This window comes from Theropithecus gelada, chromosome 20, assembly GCF_003255815.1.
Source record: "Theropithecus gelada isolate Dixy chromosome 20, Tgel_1.0, whole genome shotgun sequence".
Lineage (NCBI taxonomy): Eukaryota > Metazoa > Chordata > Mammalia > Primates > Cercopithecidae > Theropithecus > Theropithecus gelada.
In genome coordinates, this window is record NC_037688.1 from 51657692 (window position 1) to 51671729 (window position 14038).

At 56.2% G+C, this 14038-nt stretch overlaps 1 protein-coding gene across 1 annotated transcript in view; it reads left to right on the forward strand.

Annotated features, from left to right (window-relative positions):
* UNKL (unkempt family like zinc finger) overlaps positions 1-14038 on the forward strand; it is a 50675-nt gene that overhangs the window by 22128 nt on the left and 14509 nt on the right. The window contains exons 7-10 of the mRNA XM_025369636.1: positions 374-458; positions 1385-1470; positions 3967-4029; positions 8899-9076. Coding sequence (XP_025225421.1) covers positions 374-458; positions 1385-1470; positions 3967-4029; positions 8899-9076 — 412 coding nt within the window. The remainder of the gene's footprint in view (positions 1-373; positions 459-1384; positions 1471-3966; positions 4030-8898; positions 9077-14038) is intronic.

Genomic DNA, 14038 nt, shown 5'->3' on the forward strand with positions numbered 1-14038 from the left:
ACAAAAAAAAAAAAAAAAAAAAAAAAAAAAAAAAAAATAGGCGCTTATTAGGCACCTGCTGCATACCAGACTCTGAATTTGGTGCATCTTTTGGAGAAGATCAGCAGGGAAATGACCTTGCCCGTGACTGGAGGGCAGATGTTGTGGGAATGGCCCACAGGTGTGCCTGTTCCCTGTGGGTTGGCTGTGCAGAGAGGAGGGATGTGGGGACCAAGGGCACACAGTGGAGGAGGGCAGGGCCCACACCCCCCTTTTCAGGGTTGTCTTGTTATGACTTAGAGCTTCATCCTCTACCTTGGGATGATGCCAGCTGTGATCTTTCCACAGGATCCCGTATCCAATCAAGCGTCTTCATTTCATTTTTTTCCCCCAGATCTACAAATCTACGAAATGCAACGACATGCGCCAAACCGGGTACTGCCCTCGCGGCCCCTTCTGCGCCTTTGCACACATTGAGAGTGAGTGACCGTCCCTGTGGCAGCTTCACCTGAGCAGGTTCTGCGGCTCTGCAGGCCCTCACTGGAGTTACTGATGACCCGGAGCTGGCCACGAGGGCCTGGAAGACGGGCGGGACCTCAGCACTGTGGTTGGGGGTGGGGGGTCCCTGACGTGCCCATGGAGGCTCCCTGGGGTGTTTGTGCCATATGAGGCTGGGTTCCCTCCACGCTGGCGTGGGCCAGGCCAGGTGGAACCTGCAGGGACCGTGTCTCCAGGCACGATGGGGCCCCGAGCGTGGAGGCTGAGTCCTGGTGTGGGCCGGCTGGTGCCTCCACCTGCCTCCTGGGCATCCAAGCTGGGTCCTTCTACCCCCGCTGCCTGGGCCTTGCCCTGAGACTGCCATCTTGCCGGGCGCCCACCCAGGAGCAGCACCACCCTTGTGGAGAGAGGGGTCTGCCCACCCCAGCTCCCCCGGGGAGACAGCAGAGACCCTCGCGCAAGGGTGGCTCGGGCTGAGCCCTTGCTTTCCAGAGCCGTCCGCTGTCCAGAGGATGAGGGCTTAGCTTTGGCGATCGCGTGGTCCCTAATAAGTTCCCAGCAGCAGAAACAAGCCCCGGTGGGAACCCGCGGCCGCCTCCTCGCATCTGGGGTTTGGGCTCTGGGTTTTCTGCCTGTGGTCGCAAGCTCCAATTTCCCTTTGTTTTTGATTTTAGTAGGGAGGGCAGCTCTTGTTCACATTTTAAACATTGCTTTTCGTGGTAAAAACATGAAACACTGGTCTAAGGCCTGAGCGTCCCCTGTCATTGCCCGGCCGTCCTCTGCTGCACCCCTGAGGGATGATTGTGACAAGGCCGCGCACGCTCGGCCCTGATGTGTGGTGCAGAGACTGCATGTTCCTGTCACCCACCAGTGGCTCTCAGAGCCTGCTGCTCCCCTGTCCTTGCAGAGAGCCTGGGGATGGTGAATGACTGGGGCTGCCGCGACCTCCACCTCACGAGTCCTGCCTCCACGGGCAGCGGCCCGCCGGGAAACGTAAGTGAACGGTGTTCCCGGGACAATACCAAGTGTCCCTTGGTTTAATTGAACTGTTAGGGATGTGGATGGATACGAGTTTTCAGCAGTGTGGTCGCAGGCAGTCTGTGGAGTTTGTGGCTCTTCTAGAAGAGTCTAGAAAATCCTTGCTACTAGGCCGGGGGCGGTGGCTCATGCCTGTCATCCCAGCACTTCGGGAGGCTGAGGCGGGCGGATCACCTGAGTTGAGGAGTTCGAGACCAGCCTGGCCAACATGGTGAAACCCTGTCTATCCTAAAAATACAAAAATTAACTGGGTGTGGTGGTGGATGCCTGTAATCCCAGCTACTGAGGAGGCTGAGGCAGGAGAATTGCTTGAACCCAGGAGACGGAGGTTGTGGTGAGCTGAGATCCCGCCAGTTCACTCCAGTCTGGTGACAGAGCGAGACTCTTTCAAAAAAAAGAGGGGGGAAGGGGGGTTGGGCTCCTAGGAAGGTAAGGCTCTGGGGGAGACTGGCGGAAGATAAGAGTAACTTCAGTGAGGGTGGTTACGCAGCCTCTCCTGGTATGGAGGGGGGAGAGGGCACCTTCACAGGGAATTCACGCCCGGCTTCGAGGCAGGAAGGGAGCGGAGAGCGGTTCCTGCATCTGCTGTTTCTCAGCTGCTTTCAACTCGAAATAATCTTTTTCCCAGAGAGTGGCATGTTGTGGGGTGGGACGGTCTGACCCCCGTGTGTGTCTTAGAGCTTCACGTGAGCCTCTGCCTTAGGCCCATGGCTCGGTTTGGGGTTTGAGGCTGTGGTTGGTTCGGGGAGTCTAGAGCTGGCACCTGCCTTCACACAGACCAACCCAAGGTCAGAGAGCCACGTTTAAATGTAAGAAATGGAACTCAGGGCCGGGCGCGGTGGTTCATGCCTGTAATTCCAGCACGTTGGGAGGCCAAGGCGGGTGGATCACCTGAGGTCAGGAGTTTGAGACCAGCCAGGCCAACATGGTGAAACTACCATCTCTACTAAAAATACAAAAATTAGCCAGGTGTGGTGGTGCGTGCCTGTGGTCCCAGCTACTCCTGAGGCTGAGGCAGGAGAATCGCTTGAACCCAGTAGGAGGAGGTTACAGTGAGCTGAGATTGCGCCACTGCACTCCAGCCTGGACGACAGAGGGAGACTGTCTCCGGGGAAAAAAAAAAAAAGAAAAGAAAAGAAAAGAAAAGAAAAGAAATGGAACTTAGGAGAACCGACAGGGAGCCAGCAGATTCAGACGTCTCTTCTGTTTCATGAAACCTTCAAGATTTGGCATCCTTGGCCAATTGCAGTGGCTCACGCCTGTAAACCAAGTACTTTAGGAGGCTGAGGTGGGACAATCGCTTGAGGTCAGGAGTTCAAGACCAGCCTGGGCAACAAAACGAGACCCTGTCTCTACAGAAAGCTTTGAAAAATTAACTGGGTCCACTGGCAAATGCCTGTGCTTCCAGCTTCTTGGCAGGCTGAGACAGGAGGATTGCTTTAGCCAGGGAGGTCACACCACCGTGCTCCAGCCTGGGAGCCAGTGAAATCCTGTCTCAAAAAAGAAAAAAGCATTTGTCTAAATTCTGAGCAGAGCTTACATCTGCGCGCGTGCGCGCACGTGTGTGTGTGTGTGTGTGTGTGTATACATATCTTTAGGAACCAGAAGTACTGCTGGGTAGGTGTGTATATATATACATATGGGTGTGTGTGTTTTTTTTGTTTTTTTGTTTTTTTTTTGGAGATGGAGTGTCACTTTATCACCCAGGCTGGAGTGCAGTGGTACGACCTTGGCTCACTGCAGCCTCTACCTCCCGGGTTCAAGCAATTCCCTTTTTTTTTAATTTTTAATTTTATTTTTTGAGACGGAGTTTCACTCTTGTTGCCCAGGCTGGAGTGCAATGGTGCCATCTCGGCTCACTGTAACCTCCACCTCCTGGGTTCAAGTGATTCTTTTGCCTCCGCTTCTCGAGTAGCTGAAACTACAGGCATGTGCTACTGTGCCTGGCTATTTTTGGTATTTTTAGTAGAGACGGGTTTTCATTGGTCAGGCTGGTCTCAAACTCCTGACCTCAGATGATCCACCCGCCTCAGCCTCCCAAAGTGCTGCCACTGTGCCCAGCCTGAATATGTATATTTTTGTTTGTTTTTTTTTTTTTTGGAGATGGAGTCTCGCTCTGTCACCCAGGTTGGAGTGCAGTGGCGCAGTCTCGGCTCACTGCAAGCTCCGCCTCCCGGGTTCACGCCATTCTCCTGCCTCAGCCTCCCGAGTAGCTGGGACTACAGGTGCCCGCCACCACACCCGGCTAATTTTTTATATTTTTAGTAGAGACAGGGTTTCACCGTGTTAGCCAGGATGGTCTCGATCTCCTGACCTCGTGATCCACCCGCCTCGGCCTCCCAAAGTGCTGGGATTACAGGCGTGAGCCACCGCGCCCGGCCTGAATATGTATATTTTTAATTCACATTTCCTTTCTGCTTTTTCCTCACATGACTCTTTTTTAAGCTGCAGGCCAAGCAGAGAGACTCGCCGGCCGAGGGCGGCCCGAAGGGCAGCGAGCAGGACAGCAAGCAGGTACAGGCCCCAATGCTCCCCGCGGCCCTCGTGCCTGCCGGTGCGACATTGCGTTAGGGCTGCGCTCGTGCATCCTTGGTCCCTCCCACTCTGGGCTCACAAAGCCGTCTGGTTAACATCTGCTTGTGACAGAATTAGCTCTCCCCTGGTACCCCCGTGTTTGTCTGTCTGGAACATTCGTGTTATACCTTGGAAACAACAAAGCCAAAACCTCCTGCCGTTTTCTGCTCAGGGAAATAAGAGGGGCCCTTTGGAGCCCATCTGTGTTACTTTCCTTAGGCTACGAGGGAAGGATGCAGATGGGGCCATTTAAACAGCAGAACTTGCCTGGTGCGGTGGCTCACACCTGTAATCCAAGCACTTTGAGAGGCCAAGGAGGGCGGATCACGAGGTCAGGAGTTCGGGATCAGCCTGGCCAACATAGTGAAACCCCATCTCTACTAAAAATGCAAAATATTAGCCAGGCGTGGTGGCACGTGCCTGTAGTCCCGGCTACTCAGGAAACTGAGGCAGGAGAATCGCTTGAAGCCGGGAGGTGGATGTTGCAGTGAACCAAGATCATGCCACTGTGCTCCAGCCTGGGTGACACAGAACGAGACTCCATCTCTAAATAAATGAATGAATGAGGGAGTTTTGGTTGGGCATAGTAGCTCACACCTGTGGTTCCAGCACTTTGGGAGGCTGAGGCAGGAGAATTGCTTGAGCCCAGGAGTTGGAGGTTGCAGTGAGTCGAGCACTCCAGCCTGGGCGAGAGTGAGGCCCTATCTCAAACCAAACCAAAACCAAAACCACACCCCAAGCAGCAGCACCCGATTCTCTCTCAGTTCTGGGGGCTGAGGCTCCTGAGTCCCCCTAGGTGCAGATGCTGCCTCCTCCGTATCCTCTGGGTCACTCCTCTGTGTGTGGGCATCCCGGGGTCTCTTCGTGGGGATAGTGGCTGCGTAGGGCCCTGCCCCAACACCTCATTTCATTGTTTTTTAGTTTCTTGAATTTTTTGAGACAGGGTCTGGCTCTGTCACCCAGGTGGGGTGCGGCGGCCCAGTCTAGCTCACTACAGCCCGGGACTCCCAGGCTTGAAGCAGTCCTCCCACCTCAGCCTCCTGAGTCGCTGGGACCCCAGGGCCACACCACCAGGCTTGGCCAATTTTTGTATTTTTTTAGAAATGGGGTCTTACTGTGTTGCACAGGATGGTCTTGAACTCCTGGGCTCAAGCAGTCCTCCTGCTCTGGCGTCCCAAAGTGTTGGGATGACAGGTGTGAGCCTCCACGCCTGGCCTAAGAACTCGTCTCACCTTAATTACTCCTCACAGGCCTATCTCCAAATTTAGTCACTCCGGGGGTCACGGCTTCCATGTAGGAATTTGGGGGGGACACGTTTGGTCCATAACAGACACTGTGCTGACTGAAACGAGCCAGGTACTGAAAGGCAGATCCTGTGTGATTCCACCCGCAGGAGGCCGCTAGCGGAGCCACATTCACAGACAGCAGGTAGCACGGTGGGTGCGCGGCCGGGGCGGGGGAGGGGGCTGGTGTTCCTGGGGTCAGAGCTTCTGGCTGGGAGATGAGGCGTTCTGGGGATGGATGCGGTGGTGGCTGCACAGCGGCGTGGATGGAGTTCATGCCACGGATTACTCCGACCCGTGACCACTGTAGTAAATGTTATATGTCACCGTAATACAGAGAAGAAAAACAGGCAGGTAGTGCCGGTGTTAGCGGAGGTGCGGCGTCCTCACGGGGTGGACGGTGCCGGTGTTAGCGGAGGTGCGGCGTCCCCACGGGGCTCTCGTCTGACGCCTGTCACCATGCCCAGCCCTCCTGTGGATGGGCCCCCATACCAGGCCCGTCGTCTGTGGCCATTGTACCTTGGGGAACAAGGACTGACCTGGATGTTGATGATTTCAGGTGATCATTTGGGCTGAAGTCACAGTGTGCACATCACCCTGGCCAGCTCCCGGGCAGGGTCAGCATGGGGTCTGGGAGTCACTCAGCGCTGAGGCTTCCTCTCCCATCCCTCTTGGTTTATGGCCTCCAGTAGGCTGGGGAAGGCCCCAAGGGTGGAGTCTCTCCTGCAGACACCCAGGAAGGAGGCGGCCTTGGCTTCTCAGGCTGCTGCACTCACCCTGGGCCGGGCAGTGCTTTGGGACCCTGAGGCCGCCTCCTAGCTGAGGGTCAGCCTGTGCCCAGCCCTCAGACCAGCGCTGCTTTGGGGGCAAATGTGGCACCTGCACTGTGGTGCTTCCCGGCTTTCTGCGTTCTTGGGCTCTGTGCAGACACAGGTGCGGGGCACAGGCTCCCTGTCTGACCCAGGGCAGGGCAGGCCTGCTCTGCAAACCCCAGCATTGTCCATGGCTTCTTGGTGGGCCCGGGCCCTTCCAGGCAATAGTCCCTAGACTCTCCCTTATTTGGGAGGTGGCCTCTGGGCCTGGGTGATGCTCTGGAGTTGGGTTCAGGCAAGGACTGAGACGCCTACAGGGGTCATGGAGCTGGGAGGACATCCACAGGGGTGACTGTGACGCGGGCGGTGGCCTCTTGGCTACTGGTGGGTCAGGACGTGGTGGACGTCAGCCTGGCGGAGCAGGGGCAGCTTGTGTGTAGGGACCGTGCCCCAGAGCACGGACCCAGGCAGACCCTGAGACACAGGGTGGGCTGCCAAGAGATGGGACAAGGAGGGGGTGGGGGAGGGCTTCTGCGGGCCGTGCAGCTGTGCAGTGCCCACATTCCCGGAGGGCAGTGCATTGCCGTCCCTGAGCTTTTGGTTCAGAGTCACAGCTGCTGGATGCGGTGAGCTCGGCAGACTGCCCCACGTCACTCACCCCTTGCTGGTGCCCGCCTCCTCGGTCCCGCAGCCCGGGTGGCCCTGTCCTTTGCTGGTAGAGAAGGTCGGTCCCCTCCCTGATCCAAGCTGTCGGGGAACAAGAAGCTCCCAGGTGTCTGCGTCGCTCCTGGATGTCGGGTCACCGGAACGTCTGTTGGGAGGTCCTTCTCAGCCTTCCTGGGGCCACATCGAGGCTGTGGAGCAGAGATAGGAAGCGCCAGGGGTAGAGGGCGGGTTGCCACTGAGATGGCACCGGGTCTCGAATCACCCACCGTGTTTCTGGGCTGCTTGCTAGAGAACGTGAGGCTTCCAGCAACTCCGTCACCAGGCTCACCATGGGGGATTGATGGGGGGTGTCGGCAGCGCCATGCATGGCTGGGAGGGTCCCTGGTGTTGCATGACTGGGTGGGTCTGTGGTGTTGGGTGCAGGAGTTACCGCCGTCCCTGATGCTGACGGGGTGGACTGTGGTTCCTTTTTTCACGGCTTGAGGGAAAGTGGTCTCCGGGCCAGGGAGGGGAAGTGGATCATGGACGAGGGGGCAGGCCCCATCTTGCACCTGTGCAGGGAGCTCTGGCGGCTGTCTCCAGAGTTTGCAGCTGGAGGAGACTGTTTTCAGAGTCAGTCACGGGGGCTCTGTGCACCTCCTGTGCCGTGGGCTGAGGGGCAAATCCGTTATCCAGAAGGAAGCCAGTGCAGGCAGCAGGACCGCAAGGCCACAGAAGCCTGGAGCCGGGTGCGTTCTTGAGGACTAGTCAGTGCCTGATTTCTGACCCTTAGGAAATGCACGTTAAAATTTTTTCATTATGGACAGTTTTACTTAAGCAGACGAACTAGTAGAATCATACCCCCCCCCAAGGTTAACTTTTCCTGCATTACTTTTCAGCAAAACCCAAATATATCATTTCAACTGTAATATTTCAGTATGCAAATCTTTTTTTTTTAGAAACAGAGTCTCTCTGTTGCCCGGGCCGCAGTGCAGTGGTGCGATCTTGGCTCACCGCAACCTCTGCCTCCTGGGTTCAAGCGATTCTCCTGCCTCAGCCTCCCGAGTAGCTGGGACCATAGGTGCCTGCCACAATGCCTGGCTAATTTTTTGTATTTTTAGTAGAGACAGGGTTTCTCCATATTGAGCAGCCTGATCTCGAACTCCTGATCTCAGGTGATCCGCCCACCTTGGCCTCCCAAAGTGCTGGGATTACAGGTGTGAGCCACCGCGCCTGGCCCTGGCTAATTTTTTTTGTATTTTTAGTAGAGACAGCGTTTCACCACGTTGGCCAGGCTGGTCTCGAACTCCTGACCTCCAGTAATCCGGAGGGATTACAGACATGAGCCACCGTGCCTGGCCAGAAACTCATTCTAATCCAGCTTTTGATGCTCGATTTTGCAGTGACCTCGGAGGCGGCTCTGGGTCATCTGTATCGGGTGTTTTCTTGTGTGCAGCGCCCTGCCCGCTACTGGGTTTTACACAGCACTGCTCTGTGTGCTCTTTTTCTTTTGATCTATTATCCACCAAATACAGATGATGTGAGTTGCCCCGTGTTTTACTTTCCCTGGTGATGAGGTCACAGGACCACGCTATGGATGTTTTAGAAGTGATGCTGGGTCTCTTTTTAAGTCCCTGGGAGGACGTTTCTCTGGGGGCCCCCAAAGGTGCTCAGGAGCCAGTCCTGGGTGAGAGCTGGGGTGGGGGCACCCAGGAGTTGTGCCCCTTGGGCTGGCAGGCCCCTGGCCTCTGACACATCTTCCTGCACCTGCCGGATTGATTTTTACTGGCAAATGTCTACTCCTGAAACATTTTCTGCAGAAAAGCTCACGAGACACTTCCCAGAGGTGTCTGTGCCTTTCCCAAGTGCACCATAGCCCGCTGCCCTGCCCGTCCTGGTGTTTCTCCTCAGTGCGGTCAGAGTCCCTCCGGATCTGGGAAACTCTCCCCGGGCCTCGCCAGGGCGTGGAAGTCGGCCGCTGTCCCGTGGTGCTTTCTGCAGGGTGCTGACGTGGCGCTGCCTCCTCCACGCAGGGGGCACGTGCTGACGGTGTTTGTGTCTTTGAACAGAACCACCTGGCCGTGTTTGCAGCCGTCCACCCGCCGGCCCCCAGCGTGAGCTCCAGCGTGGCGTCCAGCCTGGCGTCCAGCGCCGGCTCCGGCAGCTCCTCCCCCACTGCGCTGCCCGCGCCCCCCACCCGCGCCCTCCCGCTCAGCCCCGCTGGCAGCACCGTGGAGGCCGTCCTCGGTAAGTCCGGCACCATCCTCCTTTCTCCCTGACCTCCTTCTGTTCTCATGCTGTAGCTTTTCAGGAACAGCGTTTCTATTTCAGGACATGTTACAGAATCGTCATTTTTGTAAAGAAGCCAGACATGTGTTTTCGGTCTTTTGTCACTTTGGTTGTGTTGCACATGGGGTTGTGAAAACAAGCCCTGGCTCAGAAAGGCTCCTGGTCTGGGTGCCACGGGCGCTGGGGACGAGGAGCCTCCCGGGAGCCAGGCAGAGTGGGCGCCGCCCGGCCCAGGGACTGAGAACGGAGGTTGCCGACACATGAGGGGAGGTGTGGGAGTTGGCTGCCTGTGCGCCCAGTGCTGTGGGAGGCTGAGGCAGGAGGATCACTTGAGCCCAGAAGTTCAAGACCAGCCTGGGCAACATAGTGAGACTCCGTCTCTACTAAAAATAAAATAGTCAGGCATGGTGGTGCACACCTGTAGTCCCAGCTATTTGGGAGGCTGAGGTGGGAGGATCATTTGAGCCCAGGAGGTGGAGGCTGTGGTGAGCTGTGATTGCACCACTGCACTCTAGCCTGGGTGAGAGAGTGAGACCAACTCAAAAAAAAAAATTGAAAGTAGGGGTTGTGGACCAGTGAGGGCACTGAAGGTGGGGGATAGTGATGGGGTGGGGAGCCCGGCGAAGGCTTAGAGTCGGGGGCAAAGCTGTGAGCACCTGGACTGGCAGTTTTGGGAGGCCTTTAGCTGGAGGGAGTCACTGGGCACTGAGACACATGATGGAGCTGGGCTGTGGGGACCCGTTGGGGCCTGGCTGGAAGCCCAGAACCTGGGGGGCAGATTCTTCCAGAAGCCCAGAGGGGGTGGAGTTGGGGGCGGGACAGTGCCAGGGGCTGGGCTGTGTGTGTCCTTGGTCCCTTTCAGCCCCTGGGGACAGGTTGGGGTGGTGGGGGACGCCTGCCGCACCTGTGCAGGGCTTTGCTTGCAGAGACGCTTGGTGAATGATGGGAAGTGCTGAAGCCCCACACTCCATGGCCACCAGCGCCCAAGGGACCCAAACCTGCCTCTCCTGACAGTGACAGTGAGGGACATGGGGAAGGCCGCCACCTGTGGTGGTCTCCAAGTTCTGTCCCTGGGCTGGGGTGGAGTGGGATGGGGTTGGGGGTACAGTGAGGATGGGCCCTGCTCAGCTCAGCCCGGGCCTGGAGCCCACCCCTTCCTCTCCTACATCCTCTGCTGTCCAGGGTGTGGTGGGGGAGCTGGGCATGGGATCAGGAGGACAGGGCTGCTGGGGCCACGTGGTGGGGGCCCTTGCTCCAGTGTCTGCATGGGCACACTCTGGGGACTCGAAGTGGGAGCCCGGCACCATCAGGGCCAAGCGTCGATGCGGGAGGCGGCCCGGCGGCCAGACCCGCGATGACTCCTGCCCAAGAGCCGCAGCTGCCAGTCGTTGGTGGTTGCCCCATACGGGACTGCTCCGGCCTAGCTGCAAGCGTCCAGCAGCTCCATCCATGCAGGCCTGGACGCCGCCGGCCAAGGAGGCCGAGGAGAGAGACTCTTCCCAGCGGCCACTTAGGCCACAGACTGCACCTCGGCAGGACACTACACCAGTCTCATCCTGAGTGGTGTCTGCAAGGAAAGCCAGGTGCAGCTCCTGAGGCCCCAGGATGGTCCTCAGTCCCCCAAGCACCCAGGGCCCCGCTCTCAGCACCTCTGCAACCCAGGTGCATCTTCTGGGCATGGCTCTCAGCCTGTGTTGCTGTGGGGCCGTCCCATCCCTACATCCCCTTGGGGTTGAGCCCAGGCCTTTATATTTTTGTTGTGTGTGTGTGTGGGTTTTTTGTTTTTGTTTTTGTTTTTGATTTTTTTTTTTTTTTTTTTTGAGACAGAGTTTCCCTCCTGTTGCCCAGGCTGGAGTGCAGTGGCGCGATCTTGGCTCACTGCAACTTCCGCCTCCTGGGTTCACGCCGTTCTCCTGTCTGAGCCTCCGGAGTAGCTGGGATTACAGGCGCCTGCCACCATGCCCGGCTAACTTTTTTTTTTTTTTTTTGTATTTTTAGTAGAGATGGGGTTTTACCATACTGGCCAGCCTGGTCTTAAATTCCTGACCTCGTGGTCTGCCCACCTGGGCCTCCCAAAATGCTGGGATTACAGGCTTGAGCCACTGCCCGGGATGTGTGTGTGTTTTTTTGAGACAGAGTCTCGCTCTGTCACCCAGATTGGAGGGCAGTGGCGTGATCTTGGCTCACCGCAACCTCTACGTCCTGGATTCAAGTGATTCTCCTGCCTCAGCCTCCTGAGTGGCTGAGACTGTAGGCGCGTGCCACCACGCCCGGCTGATTTTTGTGTTTTTAGTAGAGATGAGGTTTCACCATGTTGGCCAGGCTGGTCTCGAACTCCCGACCTCAGGTGATCCTCCCACCTCGGCCTCCCAAAGTGCTGGGATTACAGGCATGAGCCACCACACCCGGCCTGAAGTTTTTAAAAGGTCTCTTTCCCAAACACTGGGACCTTTTGTGGCCGCATGCGTCTCTCCCTCACAGCCCTGGTGTTCCTATGTGGGCTCTGTTGTGCACCTGCAGGAGAACCTTCCAGAATCCAGGACCAGTCCCTCCCTCAGGAGGCCATGGGGAGAGTGGGCATCCTGGATGGACCCAGCGCCTGTGCGGGGGGGCTCGGTCGGGCCGGGGCAGGGGCACAGGCTCAGGCCATGTTTGTGTGTGTTTCGTCCTCACTGGCTGGGAGCGCTGGGCCGCCCCGCCCAGGGAAGGGCTTCTCATTTCTGCCTTGCTGTGGAGGGCTCACCTGGTTTCAGGACAGGACTCAGACTTCCGCCCTCCGGTCTGTTTTGGAAGTCATCTTCTCCCGGAGCCTCTGTGGAGGAGGAAGCACGTGGTGTGAGATGACTCCTGTTAGGGCTTCGCCGTAGAGGGCAGGTTTTTAAAATCGTGAATACTCCATGGGCGGGAGCGCTGTGTTCATTTTTCTCTCATGCAGAAACAAGCCCACGTGTGTGTTCAGTTGGAAACTAGGGCATACATGCTGTTCCTCTCGAACCAGAGCGGTCTCAGGAGTTGAATGGGCTGGGGTACCCACCCCCATCCCATTCCATTCCAGCCCAGGGACAGCACTTGGAGACCCCACAGGTGACGGCCTTCCCTGAGTTTGTTTTTGTTCGTTTTGGGGTTTTATTTTTTGAGACCAGGGTCTTGCCCTGTCATCCAGGCAAGAGTGCAGTGGTGCAGTCAGCTCGCTGCAGCCTCAAATTCCCGGGCTCAAGAGACCCTCTTGCATCAGCCTCCCAAGTATAGCTGAGACCACAGGCAGGTGCTACGGGCCTAGCTAGAACATGCTTGTTTTAATTTGAGATCGCTATCGTAAATGGGTTGTGTGATCCAAGGCCCTGGATCGTGCTGAATCACACCCTCAAATTCACACATCCCCATCAGAAACTCGGGTCAGGGATGAAGTCCGCACAGTGGCTAAAGCTCCAGGAGGGTCTGGCCTCTGAGCAGGTGCTTTTGTTTTTCTTGCTCTGTCATGCAGGCTGGAGTGCAATGGCACAATCTCGCCTCACTGGAACCTCTGCCTTCCAGGTTCGAGCAGTTCTTCCTCCACAGCCTCCAGAGTAGCTGGGACTACAGGTGTGTGCCACCATGCCCGGTTAATTTTTGTATTTTTAGTAGAGATGGGGTTTTGCATGTTGGCCAGGCTGGTCTTGAATTCCTGACCTCAGGTGATCCGCCCACCTCAGCCTCCCAAGATGCTGGGATTATAGGCGTGAGCCACCGTGCCCGCCCAGGATGGATTGATTGATTGATTTTTTTTTTTTTTTTTTTTTGAGACAGAATCTTTCTCTGTTGTCCAGGCTGGAGTATAGTGGTGCAATCTCGTCTCACTGCAACCTCTGCCTCCCGGGTTCAAGCAATTCTCCTGCCTCAGCCTCCTGAGTAGCTGGGATTACAGGCACCCGCCACCACGCCTGGCAAATTTTTGTATTTTTAGTAGAGACGGGGCTTCACCATGTTGGTCAAGCTGGTCTCGAACTCTTGACCTCATGATCCGCCCGCCTCAGCCTCCCAAAGTGCTGAGATTACAGGCATGAGCCACCACTCCCGACCACTTATTTTTTTAAACAAATAAGTATACATTCTGTTTTTTAAATGAAGTTTCTCTTCCCCAACCTAAAAGTAATGCTAGAATTTGAGCATAGCAGAAAAATATTTAGGAAAATTAAATCCCAAACAAGAGAGACCATCTTGGACTCTGCTTACTCTGGTGGAAAACAGAGCCAGGTGCCTGTGTGATTGACAGAGGCGTGGCTGCATCTGCATAGCTGACCTAACTCAGATGGACTGGAGTTAGCACATTTGTAGTAATTTTTCCAAACATTTTTTCATATCTGAGGTATGTTTTCGACCTCTTTTAGTATGTCACTCGCGATCTTGAAGCACGTTCTTTCATTGACTTAAATATTTCCTGAGCCGTGAGCTGTGGTTCACGCCTATAATCCCAGCACTTTGGGAGGCCAGGGCGGGTGGATCACCTGAGGTCAGAAGTTCGAGACTAGCCTGACCAACATGGTAAAACCCTGTCTCTACTAAAAATACAAAAATTAGCTGGGTGTGGTGGCTTGTGCCTGTAATCCCAGCTTCTCATGAGAATTGCTTGGACCACAAAGGCGGAGGCTGCAGTGAACTGAGATCATGCCACTGCATGCCAGCCTGGGCGACAGAGCGAGATTTGTTCTCAAAAAAAAAAAAAAAAATCCTGGCCGGGTGTGGTGGCTCAAGCCTGTAATCCTAGCACTTTGGGAGGCCGAGACGGGCAGATCACGAGGTCAGGAGATCGAGACCATCCTGGCTAACACGGTGAAACCCCGTCTCTACTAAAAAATACAAAAAACTAGCCGGGCGAGGTGGCGGGCGCCTGTAGTCCCAGCTACTCGGGAGGCTGAGGCAGGAGAATGGCGTAAACCCGGG